Genomic DNA, 20,418 nt, shown 5'->3' with positions numbered 1-20,418 from the left:
TCCCATCACCCCAAATCCTCATTTTGCTCCGAATTAAATCTCCTCCAGGGTCCGAATCAAAGCTCCTGGAGAACGGGGAGGGGGAAACTGAGGCCGGGAAGGCCCCGACCCTCGTCCTCCCCCGACCCTCCCCCGCGGGGCTTTTCCGAGTTTCAATTTCAATTTAAATTTCAATTTCGATTTAAAGCTCCTTCTCTCTCCCGCCCCCACTTCGTTTCCCGCCTCGGAGGTTTCGCTCTTCGCTCAAAAAAAAAACCCCAAAAGGGGAAATTCCCTCCCCACCCCCCCAAATTCTGCCGCCGCTCGACTTTTTCTGGCGGTGCCACTCGGGTAAGTCTCTTTTTCTGGGGGAAAAAAGAGCGTTTTCGGGGTCTGTGTCGCGATGGGGGTGTGGAATTTTGGGCGCCCCAAACCCAGCGCCGGGTCCCGCCCTCCCGGAGCCGCTCCCGGAGCGAAAATTCCCTGAAAATGGGAATTTCTCAGCTCCTAAATCTCTTCTTTTAACCCGCCCTCCCGAAGTCGCTCCCGGAGCCCCGAAAAATGGGAATTTTTCAGCTCCCGAATCGCTTCTTTTAATCGAGAAAAAATCTCCCTCGCGGTGGCCCCGATTTTGGGGGGGAAACGAGGAGTGGAGTCCCCAAAAACCCGGCGGGGCCGGTGCGAAATCAGCCCTAAAAACCCTCCCAGGCTTTTTTTGGGAGCGGCGGCTCCGAATCGCGGCCCGATTAATGATTAGTAATTATTAATATTAACGATATATTGTTAATATTAATCATTATACGGAACTCACGGGGAAAACAGATCCCCTAAAACTCCGGTTCGAGGCGGAGTTCGCTGCTCCGGGGGGGTGAAAAAATATTTAATTTGAAGGTTTTAAGGGTGGGAGGAACCCAAAAAGAGCCCAAATCGGGCCGGAGCGCGGGAATTCCCGACCTTACCGTTCCCCCCGCGCTTTTCCTCGCTCCAGGCGCGTTTCCCTCGGGAATTCCGCCCTTCATCCCCCCCGGGGGCTCCGTCAAACCCCTCATTTAAGGCCGAACTCAAAGTTAAACCGGGGCTGAAGCTTTGCAGCAGCAGCAGCAGCGAAGCCGCCGGAGCTGACAGGAAGCTCGAGCTGATTTGCATATTTATGTTAATTAAGAGCTCGCGGATCTTTCGGAGCCACTTTGCAGATGGTTTGAGGATTTTTTTTTTTGGGCCGAGCTTTGGGGTTATTATCTTTTTTTAAAAAATTTTGTTTATTTTATTGATCTTATTTTATTTATTTATTATTTTTAAATTATTATATTTTTTAAATTGTATTTATTTAATTATCATTTTTATTTATTATCTTTTAAAATTTCATTTGTTTTATTTATCTTATTTTATTTATTATTTTTATTCATTATCTTTTTAAATTTATTTGTTTTATTTATCTTATTTTATTTATTTATTATATATTTAAATTTTTATTTATTTTATTTATTATTTTTATTATCTTTTTAAAAATTTATTTATTTTATTTATCTGGTGTTATGTATTTATTATTTTTATTTATTATATTTATAAAATTTTATTTGTTTATTTTTCTGATTTTATTTATTTATTATTTTTATTTATAATATTTTTAATTTTCTTTTATTTATCCAATTTTACTTATGTAGATATTATTTTATTTATTATATTTTAAAATTTTATTTACTCTTTTTATTTATTATTTTTATTTATTACCCTTTTAAAAATTTTATTTATTTTATTTATATTTATTTATTATTTTTTATTTATTACCATTTTAAAAAATTTTATTTATTTTATTTATATTTATTTATTATTTTTATTTATTATCTGTTCTAATTTCATTTATTTTATTTATCTTATTTTATTTATTTATTATTTTTAATTTATTTATTTTTTAAATTTCATTTATTTCATTTTTCTTATTCTATCTATTTATTCTCTTTCTAACATTCCCATTCCCATTATTATCGCCACAATTCCCGTTCCAAACCCCCCGTTCCCAGATTCCCGGGGATGGAGGAGCTGCTGCTGCAGCTGCGGGCGGAGGTGACGCGGCTGCGGCTCCTCAGCTGCGAGCAGGGGAGGATCCTGCGGGGGCTGCGACCGAGGAAGGGCCCCGGCCCGGGTGAGATGGGGGGGCCCAAACTGCACCTGGGGGACCCCAAAACTGCGCCTTGAAAATCCCCAAACTGCGTCCTGAGGGACCCCAAAACTGCACCTCAGGAGTCCCAAAACTGCACCTCGAAGGTCCCCAAATTGTGCCCTTGGGGTCCCCAAAACTGCACGCTGGGGGTCCCCAAACTGCGCCCTGGGGATCCCCAAGTTGAACCCCGGGGGTCCCCAAAACTGCACCTTGAGGGTACCCAAATTGCACCCCAGGAGTCCCCAAAACTGCACTTCGGCGGTCCCCAAACATGCACCCTGGGGGTCCCCAAACTGCACATTTGGGGTCCCAAAACTGCGTATCGGGTCTCCAAAACTGCACCTTGGGGGTTCCCAAACTGCACCTCAGGAGTCCCCAAAACTGCACCTCAGGGGACCCCAAAACTGCACCCTGAGGGTCCCCAAACTGCACATTGGGGGTCCCAAAACTGCGTCTCGGGTCCCCAAATTGCACCTCGGGGGTCCCCAAAACTGTGCCTTGGAGGTCCCCAAAACTGCACCCCGAGGGTCCCCAAATTGCGTCCTGGGGGTCCCCAAACTGCACCTTGAAGGTCCCCAAACTGCACCCTGGGGGTCCCCAAACTGCACCTCGGGGGTCCCCAAACTGCACCCTTGGGGTCCCCAAACTACGCCTCGGGGGTCCCCAAATTGTGTCCTTGGGGTCCCCAAAACTGCACCTTGGAGGTCCCTAAACTGCACCTTGGGGGTCCCCAAATTGTGCCCTTGGGGTCCCAAACTGCACCCCGAGGGTCCCCAAAACTGCACCTTGGGAGTCCCCAAAACTGCGCCCTGGGGATCCCCAAGTTGAACCCCGGGGGTCCCAAAAAATGCACCTTGGGGGTCCCCAAACCGCACCCCGTTCCCCCCAGGTGTCCCCTCCATCCCGGTGCCCGCGGGGGGATTTTCCTCCGGGAAAGGTGGAGAACCCAGAGGGCTCGGGGGGGTTCGTGGGCCTGGAAACCGCCCAGAACTTCCCGCTTTTCCAGGAATTCTCCCTCCCAGGGCCGCGGTTTCCCCTCCCCGAACGCTCCCGTCATTCCCGCGGGTCTGGAGCGGTTTTCCCGACCTGAAATGTGGTTTTTTCGTTCCTTCCTTCCTTCCTTCCTTGTTTTTCCTTCCCTGTTTTTCCTTCCTTCCTTTTCCTTTCTTCCTTTTCTTTCTGCCCTTCTTCCCTTCCCTTTCTTTCCTTCCTTTTCCTTCCTTCCTTCCTTCCTCCCTCTCTTCCTTCCTTTTCCTTCCCACCTCACTTCCTTCCTCTCTTCCTTCTTCCCTTCCTTCCTCCCTTCCTCCCTTTTCCTCCCTTCCTCCCTTTTCCTCCCTTCCTCCCTTTTCCTCCCTTCCTTCCTTTTCCTTCCTTCTTTCCACCCTTCCTTTTCCTTTCTCCCTTCCTTCCTTCCATCCTTTTCCATCCTTTTCCATCCTTTTCCATCCTTTTCCATCCTTTTCCATCCTCTTCCTTCCTCTTCCTTCCTCTTCCTTCCTTCTTTGTTTCCTTCCTTTTCCTTCCTTTTCCTTCCTTTTCCTTCCTTTTCCTTCCTTTTCCTTCCTTTTCCTTCCTTTTCCTTTTTTCCTTCCTTTCTCCTCTCCCTTCCTTCCTTCCTTTTCCTTCCTTTTCCTTCCTTTTCCTTCCTTTTCCTTCCTTTTCCTTCCTTTTCCTTCCTTTTCCTCCCTCTCTTCCCAGACCTCCCCCCCTCGCTGCCCATCCAGTGCACGGAGGACGCGGCCCCGCCGGGGGACCCCCGGGAACATCCAGAGGCTCCCGAACCCTCCCGATCCCACCGGGAGGGTTCTACCTACGCCCTGGCACGGCCACAGATCCCCGGGATCCCCGGGAATGGCGTTGGAACCGCGGGAGGAGCGGCGGGAGCGCTTGGAAACACCGAGGGGGATGCGCGAGCCTGGAGGAAAACCTGGATCCTTCCCGACCCCGGGGAAGAGGGAAGAGCTCCCTGCGGCCCGCGGGGATTCGGGACACCCCCCCCAGAGTTTGGGGGCTCCTTCCCGAGCGTCCTGGACCTCTGCGGAGCCGCCGGGAGGGAAGATGATCCCGGGAAAGGGGCTCTGCCCGCCGAGGCTCCGGTGCCGGTGGAGATCCGAGGGCCCGGGAAGGTAATTTGGGAGGTTTGACGGGGGGATTTTGGCCGTGCCCGGTGCTGTTGTGGCGTCTGCTCGAGTCGCCCCTCGCTAAAATCCAACCGGAGAATCCCGGAGCCGGGGGTTTCCCGACCCTCCCCCGTCCTCCCTCCCCTCTTTCCCGGGACAAAAACGGGATTTCAGCAGCAAAACGGGGCGGGTTTGTCGCCTCTTTTGTCGCTTAAACGCTGATGAGGCTCCCTGGGGGCTCCCGATCCTCCCCGAAATCCAACCTCCTTCCAAACAGAGCTCGAAATCCGGAGTTTTCCCGGGAAAACGCAGCCCTGGCAGCCAGGAGAGAATTTTTAAGGGCTTCGTTTTAGGAGAAGGGATGAAAAGGAAACGAGTTTGGCCTCGCTGGGACGCCCTGGGCAGAGGGAAGGGAGGTGGTTGTGTCCTTAAAAACTCTCCAATCCTCCACTTCCCGGGGGAATTTGGCTCATAAAAGCCTTTGGAATCCGGTTGCCGAGTCGGGAAATCCCTCCCGTGACCCTTTGGGAGATTTCGAGGAACCTTTGGAAGAGTCAGTTGGGTCCTTGGAGGGGAAAACGAGCCCCAAACCTGCTTTGGGATGTTCGACTCCACGAGCTCCGAAGCGTTTCCTTTATTCCCTCTGGTTTCTACAGCCCAACCCACGGTTCTGATCATTCCAAGCGATTCCCAAACCATTCCCAAAGTCACCCTGAGCTCTCGATATTCCCAGAGAACCTTCCCGATGTGGGCTATGGGGGGAAAACCAACCCCGGGCTTCCCAGTGAGGCCAAACCCGTTTCCTTTTCACCCCTTCTCCTAAAACGAAGTCCTTTAAAAATTCTCTCCTGGCTGCCAGGGCTGCATTTTCCCGAGAAAACTCCGGATTTCGGGCTCTGTTTGGAAGGGAGTTGGATTTCGGGGAGGATCGGGAGCCCCCGAGGAGACTCGTCAGCGTTTAAAGGACAAAAGAGGCGACAAACCCGCCCCGTTTTGCTGCTGAAACCCCGATTTTGTCCCGGGAAAGAGGGGAGGGAGAACGGGGGAGGGTCGGGAAACCCCCGGCTCCGGGATTCTCCAGCGGGATTTATCCAGGACGGAGCGAGGGGAAGGAAGGAAGGAAAAAGAAGGGAGGAAAAGGAAGGGAGGAAAAGGAAGGGGGAAGGAAAGAAGGAAGGAAGGAAAAGGAAGGGAGGAAGGGCAGAAGGGAGGAGGAAGGAAGGAAAAGGAAGGAAAAAGAAGGGAGGAAAAGGAAGGGAGGAAGGAAGGAACGAAAAGGAAGGAAGGAAAAGGAAGGAAGGGAGGGAGGAAGGAAAAGGGAGGAAAAGGAAGGAAGGGAGGGAGGGAGGGAGGGAGGGAGGGAGGAAGGAAGGAAGGAAAGAAGGGAGGGAGGGAGGCAGGGAGATCATTCCTGGGAATCTGGGGGGGTTCGTTGTTCCTTTTCCATCCCCCCTTTTCCTCTCCAGCCCAACCTGGTTTTTGGGCACAAAAAGGTGGATTTTGGGACCCCCCTGGGGGTCTCCCCGTGCCATGACCCCCCCTCTCCCCACAGCCCTCCTGGACCCCGGGCTGGGACCTGGAACAGGGAACCCCCGGCCGGGAGCTTCTCCCTTCGGAGGCACCGGGAAACAGGGAATGTTGGACCCACAGCCTGGGACACGGGGAGTAGGACTCGCCCTCGGCTCCTTCCCGTGGGAAATCCATGGAAAATTTCCATGGGAAAGCCGTGGATTCGTGCCTTGGACCCACAGGGATCATCCAGGACATCCCAAAATCCCACTCTGGACCCACAGGGATCATCCAGGACATCCCAAAATCCCACTCTGGACCCACAGGGATCATCCAGGACATCCCAAAATCCCAAAATCCCACTCTGGACCCACAGGGATCATCCAGGACATCCCAAAATCCCAAAATCCCACTCTGGACCCACAGGGATCATCCAGGACATCCCAAAATCCCACTCTGGACCCACAGGGATCATCCAGGACATCCCAAAATCCCAAAATCCCACTCTGGACCCACAGGGATCATCAAGGACATCCCAAAATCCCAAAATCCCACTCTGGACCCACAGGGATCATCCAGGACATCCCAAAATCCCACTCTGGACCCACAGGGATCATCCAGGACATCCCAAAATCCCAAAATCCCACTCTGGACCCACGGGGATCATCAAGGACATTCCAAAACCCCAGAACATTCCATAAAGAATCGAGGATGTTTGGAAAGTCCCGTTGGATTTTTCGGGGTGTTGGGGTGGGGTCCCTAAAGGGGTTTTTTGGGGTCCGTAAATTTTTTGGGGAAAGGCTGAAATGTATGGAATCATGTTGTCCCAAGAAAATTTGGGAAAGGCTGAAATTTATGGATTCATTTTCTCCCAAGAGAGTTTTTGGGAAAGGCTGAAATTTGGGATAAAACTAATCCATAAATTTCAGCCTTTCCCAAAAATTCAAATTTCTGGATTCATTTTATCCCAAGAGATTTTTTTTGGAAAGGTTGAAATTTCTGGATTCATTTTATCCCAAGAGATTTTTTTGGGAAAGGCTAAAATTTCTGGATTCACTTTCTCAGGACCCAGCAGAGCCAGCAAAGGTTTTATTGTGATTTAGGGAAAACTCCCGAGGAAGCAGAAGCTGGGAATGCTGGATTTGAGGGAAGGGGGATCCGTGGGAGCAGATTCGAGGAGCAGGGAGTCATGGAATGATCTCGGGATGGACGAATCCTTCCCGTGGAGCCTCCGGCGGTGGCTGGAGCTGGAGATTCCCCTTGGGATGGGGCTGGAAAACCAGGATTTGCCCTTTAATTGTACCTGGAAAAGGAACCCCAAAGGGTTTTCCAGGTTTTCCCATCCCCAAAAATTCCAATTTTCATCCCAAAGCTCTAATTCCCATCCTAAAGTTCCAATTCCCATCCCAAAAAATTCCAATTCCCATCCCGAAGTTCCAATTCCCATCCCGAAGTTCCAATCCCTATCCCAAAGTTCCAATTCCCATCCCAAAGTTCCAATGCCCACTCCAAATCCCATCCCATCCCACCTTTCCATGGGCAGGGACACCTCCCACCATCCCAGAGGGATCCAACTTGGCCTTGGACACTCCCAGGGATCCAGGGGCAGCCTCTGGGAAATCCATCCCAGGGCCTCTCCACTCTCCCAGCCAGGAATTCCTTCCCAAAATCCCCCCTAAATCCCCCCTTTCCCAGTGGAAGCCATTCCCCGTGTGTCCCTCCAGCCCTTGTCCCCAGTCCCTCTCCATCCAGGAGCTGCCGAGCAGTGGATTCAGATCCCGGTTTTCCCCCAGGACAGGGACATTCTCCCTCTGTCCCGTTCTCTCCAAGGAACCTTCACCAGAGGAGTAACCTGGGAACAAAATCCCCTCCTTTCCCTGGGGGCAAATCCCAAATCCCTCCTGCCGCGCCCCTTCCTGTGGCTCTGCCCCTGTTTGTTGTTCCGGTGCAGCTGAGGGAGAGGATTTTATGGATCATGGGATTTTTGGATGGTTGGATTTTATGGATGATTGGATTTTATGGATCATTGGATTTTATGGATGATTGGACTTTATGGATGATTGGATTTTTGGATGGTTGGATTTTATGGATCGTTGGATTTTTGGATGCTTGGGTCATTGGATTTTATGGATCATTGGATTTTATGGATCATTGGATTTTTGGATGCTTGGGTCATTGGATTTTATGGATCATTGGATTTTTGGATCATTGGATTTTATGGATGACTGGATTTTTGGATTATTGCATTTTTTGGATTGTTGGATTTTATGGATGATTGGATATTTTGGATTATTGGATGATTGGATTTTACAGATCACTGGATTTTATGGATGATTGGATTTTTGGACGATTGCAGCCCCAACTTCCTCCTGAGCCCGGCCCAGGGTTGGGCCCAGCCTAGGCCAAGGCTCAGCTTTATTTTTCAATCCCATCTCGAGGGCTTGCAAGTTGAGTCCTGACTGTTTGCCCAGGGTTTGGGGAGGGACGGGCGGGGCTGGGCTGGGGAACCGGGCGGGATCCGGATGGAAATCCTGACCCCGGGACACCCTGGAGCCTTCGGGACACCCCGGAGCCTTGGGATGGGCTGGGATGGAGGGAAATTAAAGCCCAGCCCAGCCACAGGCAGGGACACCTCCCACCATCCCAGGGGATCCAACCTGGCCTTGGACACTCCCAGGGATCCAGGGGCAGCCTCTGGGAAATCCATCCCAGGGCCTCTCCACTCTCCCAGCCAGGAATTCCTTCCCAATATCCCCCCTAAATCCCCCCTTTCCCACTGGGAAGCCATTCCCTGTGTCTGTCCCTCCAGCCCTTGTCCCCAGTCCCTCTCCAGCTCTCCTGGAGCCCCTTCAGGCCCTGGAAGGGGCTCCCAGGTCTCCCTGGATCCTTCCCTTCTCCAGGGGAACATTCCCAGCTCTCCCAGCCTGGCTCCAGAATCAAGGAATGCTGGAATGATTTGAGTTGGGAGGGACCTTAAACCCCATCCCATCCCAGCTTTCCATGGACAGGGACACCTTTCACCATCCCAGGGGGATCCAACGCAGCCTTGGGTACTTCCAGGGATCCAGGGGCAGCCACAGCTTCTCTGGGAAATCCATCCCAGGGCCTCCCACCCTCCCAGCCAGGAATTCCTTCCTGATATCCCACCTAAATCCCCCCTTTCCCAGTGGGAAGCCATTCCCTGTGTCCTGTCCCTCTACCCCTCTTCCCAAATCCCTCTCCAGCTCTCCTGGAGCCCTGGAAGTGGCTCCAAGCTCTCCCTGGATCCTTCCCTTCTCCCGCTCTCCCCTCTGGATTGGGATTTCCATGGTGGGAATTTGTTTCCCAGGTGATTTCCCAGGTCGTTTCCAGGTGGTTTTCCAGGTTTTTTTCCCTCCCCTCTCCCTTTTCCCGGCACCTCCTGCCCTGGATGAGCCAGTGGACGAATTCCTTGGCCTTCATCCTGTCCAGGAACCGCGTGAAGTCGCTGCTGAAGGTCCCCTCCGAGTGTCTCTTGGCATCGGATGGGAAGTTTTGGGAGCTCCGGGATCCGTCGGAATTCCGGCTGGAAGAGGAGGAAGAGGGGAAAAAAAAAACCCACCAGGATTTCACGGCCATCCCAGCAGGATCATCCTGGAAACGGAAATAAATCCATAATGTCTAAAGGGAGGGGGGACAATGGGAATGTCCCTGGAGGGACACTGGGAATGTTCCTGGTCTGGGGCAGCCCAGGAATCCTGGGAGGACATGGGAATGTTCCTGGAGGGACAATGGGAATGTTCCTGGGGGGACACTGGAATGTTCCTGGCAGAAAACGGGAATGTCCCTGGTCTGGGAAAGCCCAGGAATCCTGGGGGGACCTGGGAATGTCCCTGGAGGGACAATGGGAATCAGGAACTGGGAAGGGCGGAGCCGCTCCCGGATCCCACATTCCGTACCTGGATGGGCCATCCAAGCCCTCGGGAGCCGCCTGGATTCCCGGCGGGAAGAGCAGGGCGAGCACCAGCCCGGTCAGGAACAGCCACTGCACCATTGGATCGGCCTGTGGGAGGCACAGATCCCACCAGGAATGCCACAAATCCCTCTGGGAATGCCCCAATCCAGCCAGGAATGCCCCAAATCCCACTGGAAATGCCTCAGATCCCTCTGGGAATGCCCCAATCCAGCCAGGAATGCCCCAAATCCCACTGGGAATGCCTCAAATCCCGCCGGGAATGCCCCTAAATCTCCCTGGGAATGCCCAAATCCCACCGGGAATGCGCCCAAATCCTGCCAGGAATGCCCCAAATCTCACCAGGAATGCCCCCAAATCCAGCTGGGAATGCCCCCAAATCCAGCCATGAATGCCCCAAATCTCTCCGGGAATGCCCCCAAATCCCGCCAGGAATGCCCCAAATCTCACTGGGAATGCCCAAATCCAGCCGGCAATGCCCCCAGATCCCGCCGGGAATGCCCCCAAATCCCTCTGGGAATGCCCCAAATCCCGCCGGGAATGTCCCAGGATGGGATTCCCGCCCACCTCCCGATCCCTGTGGGAAGCTTTGGGATGGGACAGATCCAGGGCACACAACCCGCGCTCTTCCCAGGACTGTGGGAATCCCGTTGCAATTCCCGCTGGGATGTGCCTTGGCCCGTGGAATGACATCCAAAGGTATCACAATCCAAAGATAATCATTAAACTTTATTGTATAATTTTATATTATATAATTTATATATTATATATATTAAATTGTATATATATAATATTATACCTATTATATATATAATATTATCTATTTTATATTATGTGTTAGATTTTATAGATTAATAAAATAATTATATAATATATAAATATAATAACTATATTATATAATTAATATAATATGTAATAGATAATATACTATATTATATACTATATACTACATAGAATATAGTATATTAACATATTATAATATTATAATCTAATCATATTAATATAATATGTAATATATAGACATAATATAATTTATATTATATTAATATGTTATATTAATATAATAAATAATTAATATAATAATATAATTATTTATCTATAAACATATAATTTATAATTTATAATAATAAAAATAATAATGTAATAAATCATTAATGTAATAAATAATTAATGTGATAGTATAATTTAAATAATGTAATTTAAATAATTTAAAATAATATATTTTAATATAATAAATTAATTAATATAATATATAATGTATAATACTTTGCTATTATCTATTATATTTATCTATTATCTATTATCTATTATATATTATATATTTTATTATATAACTATAATATAGAATTTTATTACATAATTAAATATTATCCAAAGCTAATAATCAACATCATCCCAAATCTCCCCTTTCCCATCCATTCCCACCTTGGAATCCTCCCCACGGTGCCCGAGGGAACTTCCCTGAAAAGCCCCTTCCAGAAGAATTGACTCATTAGGTTTTTCCATCCCTTATTTTTGCTGGATTCCCTAAGAATTCCAGGGCACTAAAACCCCACCCTCCTCCCTTTATTTCCCAAAAATCAGATTTTATCCCTGTGCCCGAGCCCATCTTTGGACAATACCTTTGGATAACATGTCTTGGGATATAGAGACAATATATCTTTGGGTATATAGAATATCCAATGATATATAAAAGATATACAAAAGATATATAAAAGATATATATAAAAGTTATACATAAAAGGGATATATAAAAGTTATATATAAAAGATATATGTATAATATGTCTTTGGATATACAGAATATCCAAAGATATATAAAAGATATACAGAAACTATATCTAAAAGATATAGAGAAGATATATATAATATATATACTAATTTTATATATGATATATCTTTGGGTATAAAAATAAATCTTTGGAGAATAATCCAAAGATAGAATTAATTGCCACAAATATTATCCCAAATCTCCCCTTTTCCCATCCATTCCTACCTTGGAGTCTCTCCACGGTGCTGGAGAGAACTTCCCTGAAAAGCCCCTTCCAGAAAAGTTTAAATTTAAAAATTTAAACTCATTAAAACTCCTTAAAATTTTTCCAGCCCTTATTTTTTGATGGATTCCTTAGGAATTCCAAGGGGAATAAAACCCCACCCCTCTTTACCCCCTTATTTCCCAAAAATCAGACTTTTGTCCCTGTGCCAGAGAGAAGTTCCCTGAAAAGCCCCTTCCGGAAGAGTCGCTCCATTAAAATTTTCCATCCTTTATTTTTACTGGATTCCCTAAAAATTCCACCCCCCTTTATCCCTTTATTTCCCAAAAATCAGACTTTTGTCCCTGTGCCAGAGAGAACTTCCTTTGAAAAGCCCCTTCCAGAAGAGTCGCTCCATTAAAATTTTCCAGCCCTTATTTTTGATGGATTCCCTCGGAATTCCAGAGCAATAAAACCCCACTCCCCTCCCATTATTTCCCAAAAATCAGATTTTTATCCCCTTGTGCCCAAACCCTTTTTCTCAGAGCTTGGATCCAAACCTAAATCCTTTTTTCCCCTGTTTTCATCCCTTCCCAGCCTGGGAATAAAGGAAAGGAGGAAAATCCCAACTCACCTCCTTTCCTTCCCCTCCTGCTTTTCCTCCTTTCCCAGCTCCTTCTCCCTGAATTCCTGCTCCTTTTCCCAGCTCCTTCTCCCTGAATTCCTGCTCCTTCCCGGCCTTTTTAAGCTCCTCAGGACGACAGGGAGGTCGTGGAACCTTCTTGGGGTCGGAGGGGTCGTTTATGAATCATCTACTGGCTGCCAAAAATGCCCTTTTTGCTCCTTTTTCCCACTTATTTCTTCACTGAGGAGAAAAAAAAGGTGCTTTTTTAATTGTTGTCCTTGTTTTGCTCGTTTTTACCCTTTTTGCCCTCGGATTTTGGAGCCCGGGGGGTGACCTGGGGGTTTTCCTGCTCTACTAGAGTTCAAAACACCAGGAAAAAGGAGGGAAAAGGAGAGAAAAGGGCGAAAAGGAGGGAAAAGGAGGGAAAAGGAGGAAAAAAGGAGGGAAAAGGAGGGAAAAGGGGGGAAAAGGAGGGAAAAGGGGGGAAAAGGAGGGGAAAGGAGGGCAAAGGAGGAAAAAAGGAGGGGAAAGGAGGGGAAAGGAGGAAAAGGAGGGAAAAGGAGGGAAGAGGAGGGAAAAGGAGGAAAAGGTGGGAAAAGGGGGGAAAAGGTGGGAAAAGGGGGAAAAAGGAGGGAAAAGGAGGGAAAAGGGGGGAAAAGGAGGAAAAGGAGGAAAAGGAGGGAAAAGGAGGAAAAAAGGAGGGGAAAGGAGGGGAAAGGAGGAAAAGGAGGGAAAAGGAGGGAAGAGGAGGGAAAAGGAGGAAAAGGTGGGAAAAGGGGGGAAAAGGTGGGAAAAGGGGGAAAAAGGAGGGAAAAGGAGGGAAAAGGAGGGAAAAGGGGGGAAAAGGAGGAAAAGGAGGGAAAAGGAGGAAAAAGGAGGGAAAAGGAGGGAAAAGGAGGATTTCAGGGTCCAGACACTTCCTGCTGCTTCCTGAGGGGCAGGATTTGGGTTGGAGCTGCTTGGCCGGACAGAGACCACTGTGACCCGGCCTGAGCCCAGCCAGGCCTGGGAGCCACTGTGAACCCGACCTGAGCCCAGCCAGGCCTGGGAGCCACTGTGAACCCGACCTGAGCCCAGCCAGGCCTGGGAGCCACTGTGAACCCGACCTGAGCCCAGCCAGGCCTGGGAGCCACTGTGAACCCGACCTGAGCCCAGCCAGGCCTGGGAGCCACTGTGAACCCGACCTGAGCCCAGCCAGGCCTGGGAGCCACTGTGAACCCGACCTGAGCCCAGCCAGGCCTGGGAGCCACTGTGAACCCGACCTGAGCCCAGCCAGGCCTGGGAGCCACTGTGAACCCGACCTGAGCCCAGCCAGGCCTTGAAACCAAGCCTGAGCCTAGGCCAGGCCTTAGATCCAAGCCTGAGCTCAGCCTGAGCCAGGCCTGGGAGCCACACCTGAGCCCAGCCTGAGACAAGCCAGGCCTTAGGCCCAAGACCTTAGATCCAAGCCTGACTCAAGGCCAGACGCTCCAGACCTTGGAGCCAAGTCTGATGCAAGGCCAGACCTTAGATCCAAGTCTAAACCAAGCCTGAGCCAAGCCAGGCCTTGGAGCCAAGCCTGAGCCAAGCCTGTCCCTAGGCCAGACCCATTTGAGACAAACTGATGAATTTATTCATCCCCATTTGGGGTGAATTTATTAATTTATTTATCCCCAATTAGGGGTGAATTGAGGAATTTATTTATCCCCATTTGGGGTGAATTTATTAATTTATTCATCCCCATTTGGGGTGAATTGATGAATTTATTCATCCCCATTTGGGGTGAATTGGTGAATTTATTCATCCCCATTTGGAGTGAATTGATGAATTTATTCATCCCCATTTGGGGAGAATTGGTGAATTTATTCACCCCCATTTGGGGTGAATTGATGAATTTATTCACCCCCATTTGGGGTGAATTGATGAATTTGTTCATCCCCATTTGGGGTGAATTGATGAATTTATTCATCCCCATTTGGGGTGAATTGATGAATTTATTTATTCCCATTTGGAGTGAATTGATGAATTTATTTATCCCCATTTGGGGTGATTTTATTAATTTATTCATCCCCATTTGGGGTGAATTGATGAATTCGAATGTCAAAAATTGATGGATCTTCCTTTGTTCTTCGCCCAGAGAGAAAAAAAAAGAAACTCCTGTGGTGTTCAAAATGTTCCAAATTTGCCAAATGGTCCAGAAAGATTTTTATTTTTAGGAACTTATAAGAGGATTATATAATATGATATAATATAATATATTATATTATGTTACATTATATTATATCATATTATATTATATTAAGGAATATAATAGTATTAGGACTATACAAAATATATAATATTAGGAATAATTGGAGGTGGTATTATATTATATCATATTATATTATATTATGGAATATAATAATATTAGGAATATATATATAATATTAGGAATAATTGGAGGGGATATTATATTATGTTATATTTATTTATGAATATAATAATATTAAGAACATATATAATTTATAATATTAGGAATAATTGGAGAGGATATTATATTATATTATATTATATTATATTATATTATATTATATTATATTATATTATATTATATTATATTATATTATATTTAGGAACATATATTTCCCTGTTCCCCTCTCCAGTTTGGAACTGGACACCTTCCAACTTCACGATGCATAATTTCGTTTTGGAATAAAAAAAACCCGTATTTTTATTTCTTTATTTTACATCGGCAGTTCATAATATTATTTTACATCTTTATTTCCTGTTTTCTCTGGGGCCGGTGTCTCTCCCCTCCCGCCCCCGGCAGAGCCGATTCCCTCACTCTCCTTCCAGGACCTTGCGCGCAATTATCGCCCCCGCGGGGCTTCACTAATTAGTGCCCCCGTCAGCGCGCGGCCTGACGAGCCTTTAATTAGTGCCGGCAGCGACACCAGAGGGCGTTAATTAGCCGGACCCGCCGGCAGAGGTCCGGACCCCCCGCTGCTTCCGGGGGGTATTTAGGATTATTTATTATTATTATTATTGATAATTAACGCCCCCAAAGCAGCGCCGGGTGACGCCGTCAGCGATGGCCCCTGGCCCGGGGGACACTGTCAACGGTGTCCCCTTAGGAGAAATAAAAATACAGTTTATATATATATATATATATATATATATATATATTTTTATATATATATATATATATATATAAAAAATATATGTATATATGTGTGTGTGTGTTTTATATATAAAAATATAAAAATATATTTATAAAATACATACAAATATATATTTATATATAAATTTATGTATTTTTATGTATTTATATATTTTTAAGTATTTACTCATTTATAAATATATATTTAAATATAAATTTATAATAAATATATAATATATAAATATTTATATTTTTATTTATACATTAATGAATATATAAATATATAGTTATATATAAATATATATAAATATATATAATAATAAATATAATATACAAATATATAAATTTATGTGGGTTTTAATATATTTATATATATTTCTATATTTATACATTTATGAATATATAAATATATAGTTATATAAAAATATATATAATAATAAATATAATATACAAATATATAAATATATATTTTTGATTAATTATATTTATATAAAATATATAAATATAAACATATAAATAAATATCTATATAGGCATATTATGAAGTTGTAAAATACCCAAGTTGCACAGACTGAACTTGGGTATCAGGGTCCTTTTGGGTCGGATAAGGGGAAATGCAAAAGTTCTTAAAAATGCAAATCTTTTGGGGCCGTGTCGTGCCCGAGGTTCCTTCTCTCTTTGGGCTGAAACAAGGGAAGATCCATCACCTTTGACAACTTCGCAGCCAATCCGGATAAAGGGAAAGCCCCTTTTCAGAGAAAAGAAATCTTTTTAGATAAAAGCAAATATATTAAAGCTCCTCTGAAAAAGGGCGGGATTTTGTAAAATTATAAAAATTAAACCCAAAGGGCCTTTTCTCCCCGGACAACTCGGCGTGAGACTGGACCCGAGTCACTGAATAAATCCTTCCTTTTCTTTTCCTGAGTGTTTGCCGCCTTTCCAAAATTCAAGGGGGAAAATTAGCTCACATTCCGGCCCGGGTGACACTGTCAGGGCTGTCCCCTGGCCCGGGTGACACTGTCAGTGATGTCCCCCCGCCCGGGTGACACTGTCAGGGCTGTCCCCTGACCCGGGTGACACTGTGAGTGATGTCCTCTGACCCGGGTGACACTGCCAGGGCTGTCCCCTGACCCGGGTGACACTGTCAGTGATGTCCCCTGACCCGGGTGACACTGTCAGGGCTGTCCCCTGACCCGGGTGACACTGTCAGGGATGTCCCCTGACCCGGGTGACACTGCCAGGGCTGTCCCCTGGCCCGGGTGACACTGCCAGGGCTGTCCCCTGACCCGGGTGACACTCTCAGTGATGTCCCCTGACCCGGGTGACACTCTCAGTGATGTCCCCCCTGTCCCCGGTGACACTGTGAGCGCTGCCCCCCCCCCCCCCAGGTGAGCTCCGGGAGGAGAATCTCATCTCCCTCCTGGTTCTGCTCCTTTGGTTTTCCCAATCCCGCTCCCTCCTCGTGGTTTTCCCGGGAATTCGGGGCTCTCCCGTTTCCCGGGATGTTCCCCTTCCCACCCGCTGGTTCTGCCCCCCCCGGAGGATGCACCAGCCCGGTTTTGGGATGGGGCAGAGCTGCATTTCGGCCCAGGTCGGGATTTGGAGGCGTTTTTATGGACACCAGGTGGCGGCGTTTGGCTGCGGGCCGTCAGCTGCCTGTCCTTCCTCTGTCTGTCCTTCAGCTCTCTGTCCTTCAGCTCTCTGTCCTTCAACCGTCTGTCCTTCAGCTACCTGTCCTTCCTCTTCCTGTCCTTCATCCCCCTCTCCTTCATCCCCTTGTCCTTCATCCCCCTCTCCTTCATCCAACTGTCCTTCCCCTTCCCATTCTTCCTCTTCCCGTCCTTCCCCTTCCCATCCTTCCCCTTCCCATCTTTCCTCTTCCCGTCCTTCCTCTTCCCATCCCTCCTCTCCCTGCCCTCCCTCACCCTCTGACCCCCCCCAAATTTCTCCGTGATTCCCAAAATTCCCAACCTACCCCCCCCCCAAGGACTGAAGCGATTCCCCCTTTTTGGGGGGTGGGACCCCCGGGCCGGGGGGGGCCCACGGTGATGTCACAGCCCGGTTTGGGGTCCAAATCCCTGGAGAAGCAGCTCTGGGGCTCCCGAGATTCCTGCACTGATGGAACACGGAGAGGAGGGGCCGGGGAGGAAAACTCCCGGAGCGTGTCCAGACTCCACTTCCCTCAACTCCAGAGGCTCACCCAGAGCCCACCCAACCCCGTTCCCGTTTTTCCCAAGGATCTGACCCTGCTGGCATGGGAAGGGCCGGGAGGATCCGAGGCTGCTCCCATGGGATGGTGGGACCTGGCCCTGCTGGACTGTCCAAAACCAGCCTGGAAACGAGAGGAGTTTCTCATGGAATCAGGGCTGGTTTGGGCCGGAAGGGCCCTTACACCCGTTCCACGGGCAGGGCAGTTCATGTCGAGCCTGCTCCGAAATTTAAGCCAGACCTGCTGAGCCTCCTCCTGCCCCCGACCTGCTCCTGCTCCGGGGCTCCACTTCCCTGCCCTGAGGATTCCATGGCTGGGAACAACCCCAAAGTGTCCCAAAGTGTCCCAAAGTATCCTGTGTCCCAAAATGTCCAGTGTCCCAAAGTGTCCCAAAGTATCCTGTGTCCCAAAATGTCCAGTGTCCCAAAGTGTCCCAAAGTGTCCAAAGTGTCCAAAGTGTCCCAAAGTGTCTCAGTGTCCCAAAGTGTCCCAAAATGTCCCAAAATGTCCAGTGTCCCAAAGAATCTCAAAGTGTCCCAAAGTGTCCCAAAATGTCCCAAAGTGTCCCAAAGTGTCCTATGTCCCAAAGTGTTCAGTGTTTGAAGTGTCCCATGTCCCAAAGTGTCCCAAAATATCCAGTGTCCCAAAGTTTCCCAAAGCATCCCAAAGTGTCCCATGTCCCAAAGCGTCCCTTGTCCCAAAATGTCCAGTGTCCCAAAGTGTCCCAAAGTGTCCCATGTCCCAAAGTGTCCCAAAATGTCCTAAAGTGTCCCAAAGTGTCCCATGTCCCAAAGTGCCCCTTGTCCCAAAATGTTTAGTGTCCCAAAGTGTCCCAAAGTGTCCGGACACACCCAACGGCTCCAATCCCGCTGTCCCAGGAGCTGGTTCATTTTGGGGGGATTTCCTGCAAAAAAAGGAGGGATAAAGGCTTTGGGTCCCCTGGGATCCCCCACAGAGCCCTTGGAGCTGTAGAAACATGGAATCATGGAATCAGAGAATCATGGAATCAGAGAATCATGGAATCATGGAATTACAGAATCATGGAATCATGGACACATGGAATCACGGAATCATGGAATCACAGAATCATGGAATCATAGACACATAGAATCATGGGGTCATAGAATCATGGAATCACGGAATCACAGAATCATAGAACCATGGAATCATGGAATCAAGGAACCATGGAATCATAGAATCATGGAATCATAGAATCATGGAATCACAGAATAATGGAATCACAGAGTCACAGAATCATGGAATCATGGAATCACAGAATCCCAGGATCAGCTGGGTGGGAAGGGATCTCGGAGCTCATCCAGCCCAACCCTCGCTCCAACCCCGCTGTGGTTCCCAGCCCGTGGCACTGATGCCACATCCAGTCTGTCCTTAAACACCTCCAGGGACGGAGAATCCACCCCCTCCCTGGGCAGCCCATTCCAGTGGCTGATCCCTCTCTCTGGAAAGAATTCCTTCCCAATATCCAACCCAAAGCTGGCGAGGCCACCCCTGGAGTGCCGTGTCCAGCTCTGGCCTCTCAGCTCAGGAAGGATCCTCCCCGCTCAGAAAATAACCTGTTAAGGTGAAAACCCCGGCGTTTAATGAATGTGTACCAGTTGATGTAACCAAAACAACCACAAAAGGCACCGGGTTTCAAACCCGTGGGTGCTTCCAGCCCCGGCAAAGGGGGAGGTACCGGCTCCTGCCTCCCCCCGGGGGGGCTCAGCGCCCACCCCCCCGAGCCTGCGGGGCTGCCTTGGGCGGTTTTTGGGGCTGGGTTTGCTCGTTCCGAGGAGGAGGAGGAGGAGGAGGAGGAGGGGAGGAAGGGACACAGCCCAGCCCACCCTGCCGGGGTTCGCTGCCCCAGCCCGGGGGGACACGAGCCGCCCGTGCCCTCGTGGGTGTCCGTCTGTCAGCACCGACGGACCGTGCCCGTGTCCGTCTGTCAGCACCGACCTGCCCGATGCCTCCCCGAGCTCTTGCCCAACCCCGGTTCCTCCCGACACATCAAAGGCCCTTTCCAAGCCTTTCCTCCGAGCTCCTGGGAGGGCCCGGAGCCGGGGGGGGGGAGCGCCGGGAGCCTTCCCGGAGCCAGGCACGTCCATTCCCAGCTCCCCGGAATTCCTGCGTGTCCTCCCAGTGTCTGATTCTTCCTCCTGGGGGTCCCTTCCCAGCCCCCAGGAATTTCTGGGTATCCATTCCCATCCCCCCGGGAATTCCTGGGTGCCCTCCCAGCCGGCACCGCAGGAGCCGGGAACGTCCCCGGGGAGGGAGGAATCCCAAAGAGCCCCCCGGGAGAAGCCGCTTTGCGTGGCGCGGAGAAACGTGTGGCTGCTTCCCTCCGGGAGCTTTCCCCTGTCATTCCCAGCCAGATTTGATGATATCTCCCGGTCAGCCGCAGGATTTTCCCTGTCATTATCCCCGCTCGGGAGCCTGGGAGGGGTTGGTTTTATTTTTTTGGGATGGTGGAGGAGTGGCAGCGAAGCGCGGTCGCCCCCGAGGGGGAGACGGGACGTGCGGGAAAGGTTTGGATCATGGGAACAGGGAGCGTTCCATCCAGCTGGAGCCGCAGCCAGGGCCCAGGGAAGCGACGGGTGATGACTCCAGCCTGGAATGCCGCCCAGGGTGTCTTGAAATACCGGCTTGCAAAACTTTCACCAAAACACGCCAACGGCCCAGGTGTTTCTAGGATAACAGATCTGGGCTTTGGCTCCGCAATCGGCCCCGGGATCTGCGGATCCAGGGGAAAACCACTGCCAGGAATTCGGGCTGTAATGGATCCTCAGTCCCTC

The 20,418-nt window shown here is 48.8% G+C and overlaps 1 protein-coding gene across 2 annotated transcripts; it reads right to left on the bottom strand.

The window, feature by feature from the left end:
- Positions 1–6,854: 6,854 nt before the first annotated feature.
- Positions 6,855–12,349, bottom strand: LOC116800004 (exendin-3-like). Of its 2 annotated transcripts, none has more exons than XM_032713507.1 (4): positions 12,310–12,349; positions 9,690–9,793; positions 9,170–9,316; positions 6,855–7,075 (listed from the first exon to the last, which is right to left on the bottom strand). In XM_032713507.1, exons 2-4 carry the CDS (start codon positions 9,782–9,784, stop codon positions 7,066–7,068), a joined length of 252 nt encoding a protein of 83 aa, XP_032569398.1. In that variant the 5' UTR covers positions 9,785–9,793; positions 12,310–12,349; the 3' UTR covers positions 6,855–7,065. The 2 variants fall into 2 exon arrangements, with proteins under 2 accessions (XP_032569398.1, XP_032569399.1); XM_032713508.1 differs by lacking the exon at positions 6,855–7,075 and adding an exon at positions 8,675–8,718.
- Between the last annotated feature and the right edge of the window lie 8,069 nt (positions 12,350–20,418).

Source organism: Chiroxiphia lanceolata, chromosome 30, assembly GCF_009829145.1.
Source record: "Chiroxiphia lanceolata isolate bChiLan1 chromosome 30, bChiLan1.pri, whole genome shotgun sequence".
Lineage (NCBI taxonomy): Eukaryota > Metazoa > Chordata > Aves > Passeriformes > Pipridae > Chiroxiphia > Chiroxiphia lanceolata.
This window is presented reverse-complemented; position numbering and strand designations above follow the sequence as displayed.

What these genes read in the sequence shown, in the direction of transcription:
- LOC116800004 (XM_032713507.1), bottom strand. Translation starts at nt 9,784, where the DNA reads ATGGTGCAGTGGCTGTTCCTGACCGGGCTGGTGCTCGCCCTGCTCTTC. An exon ending in GGCTTGGATGGCCCATCCAG is followed by an intron (nt 9,317 to 9,689) that starts GTACGGAATGTG and finishes CTCCTCTTCCAG; the next exon opens with CCGGAATTCCGACGGATCCC.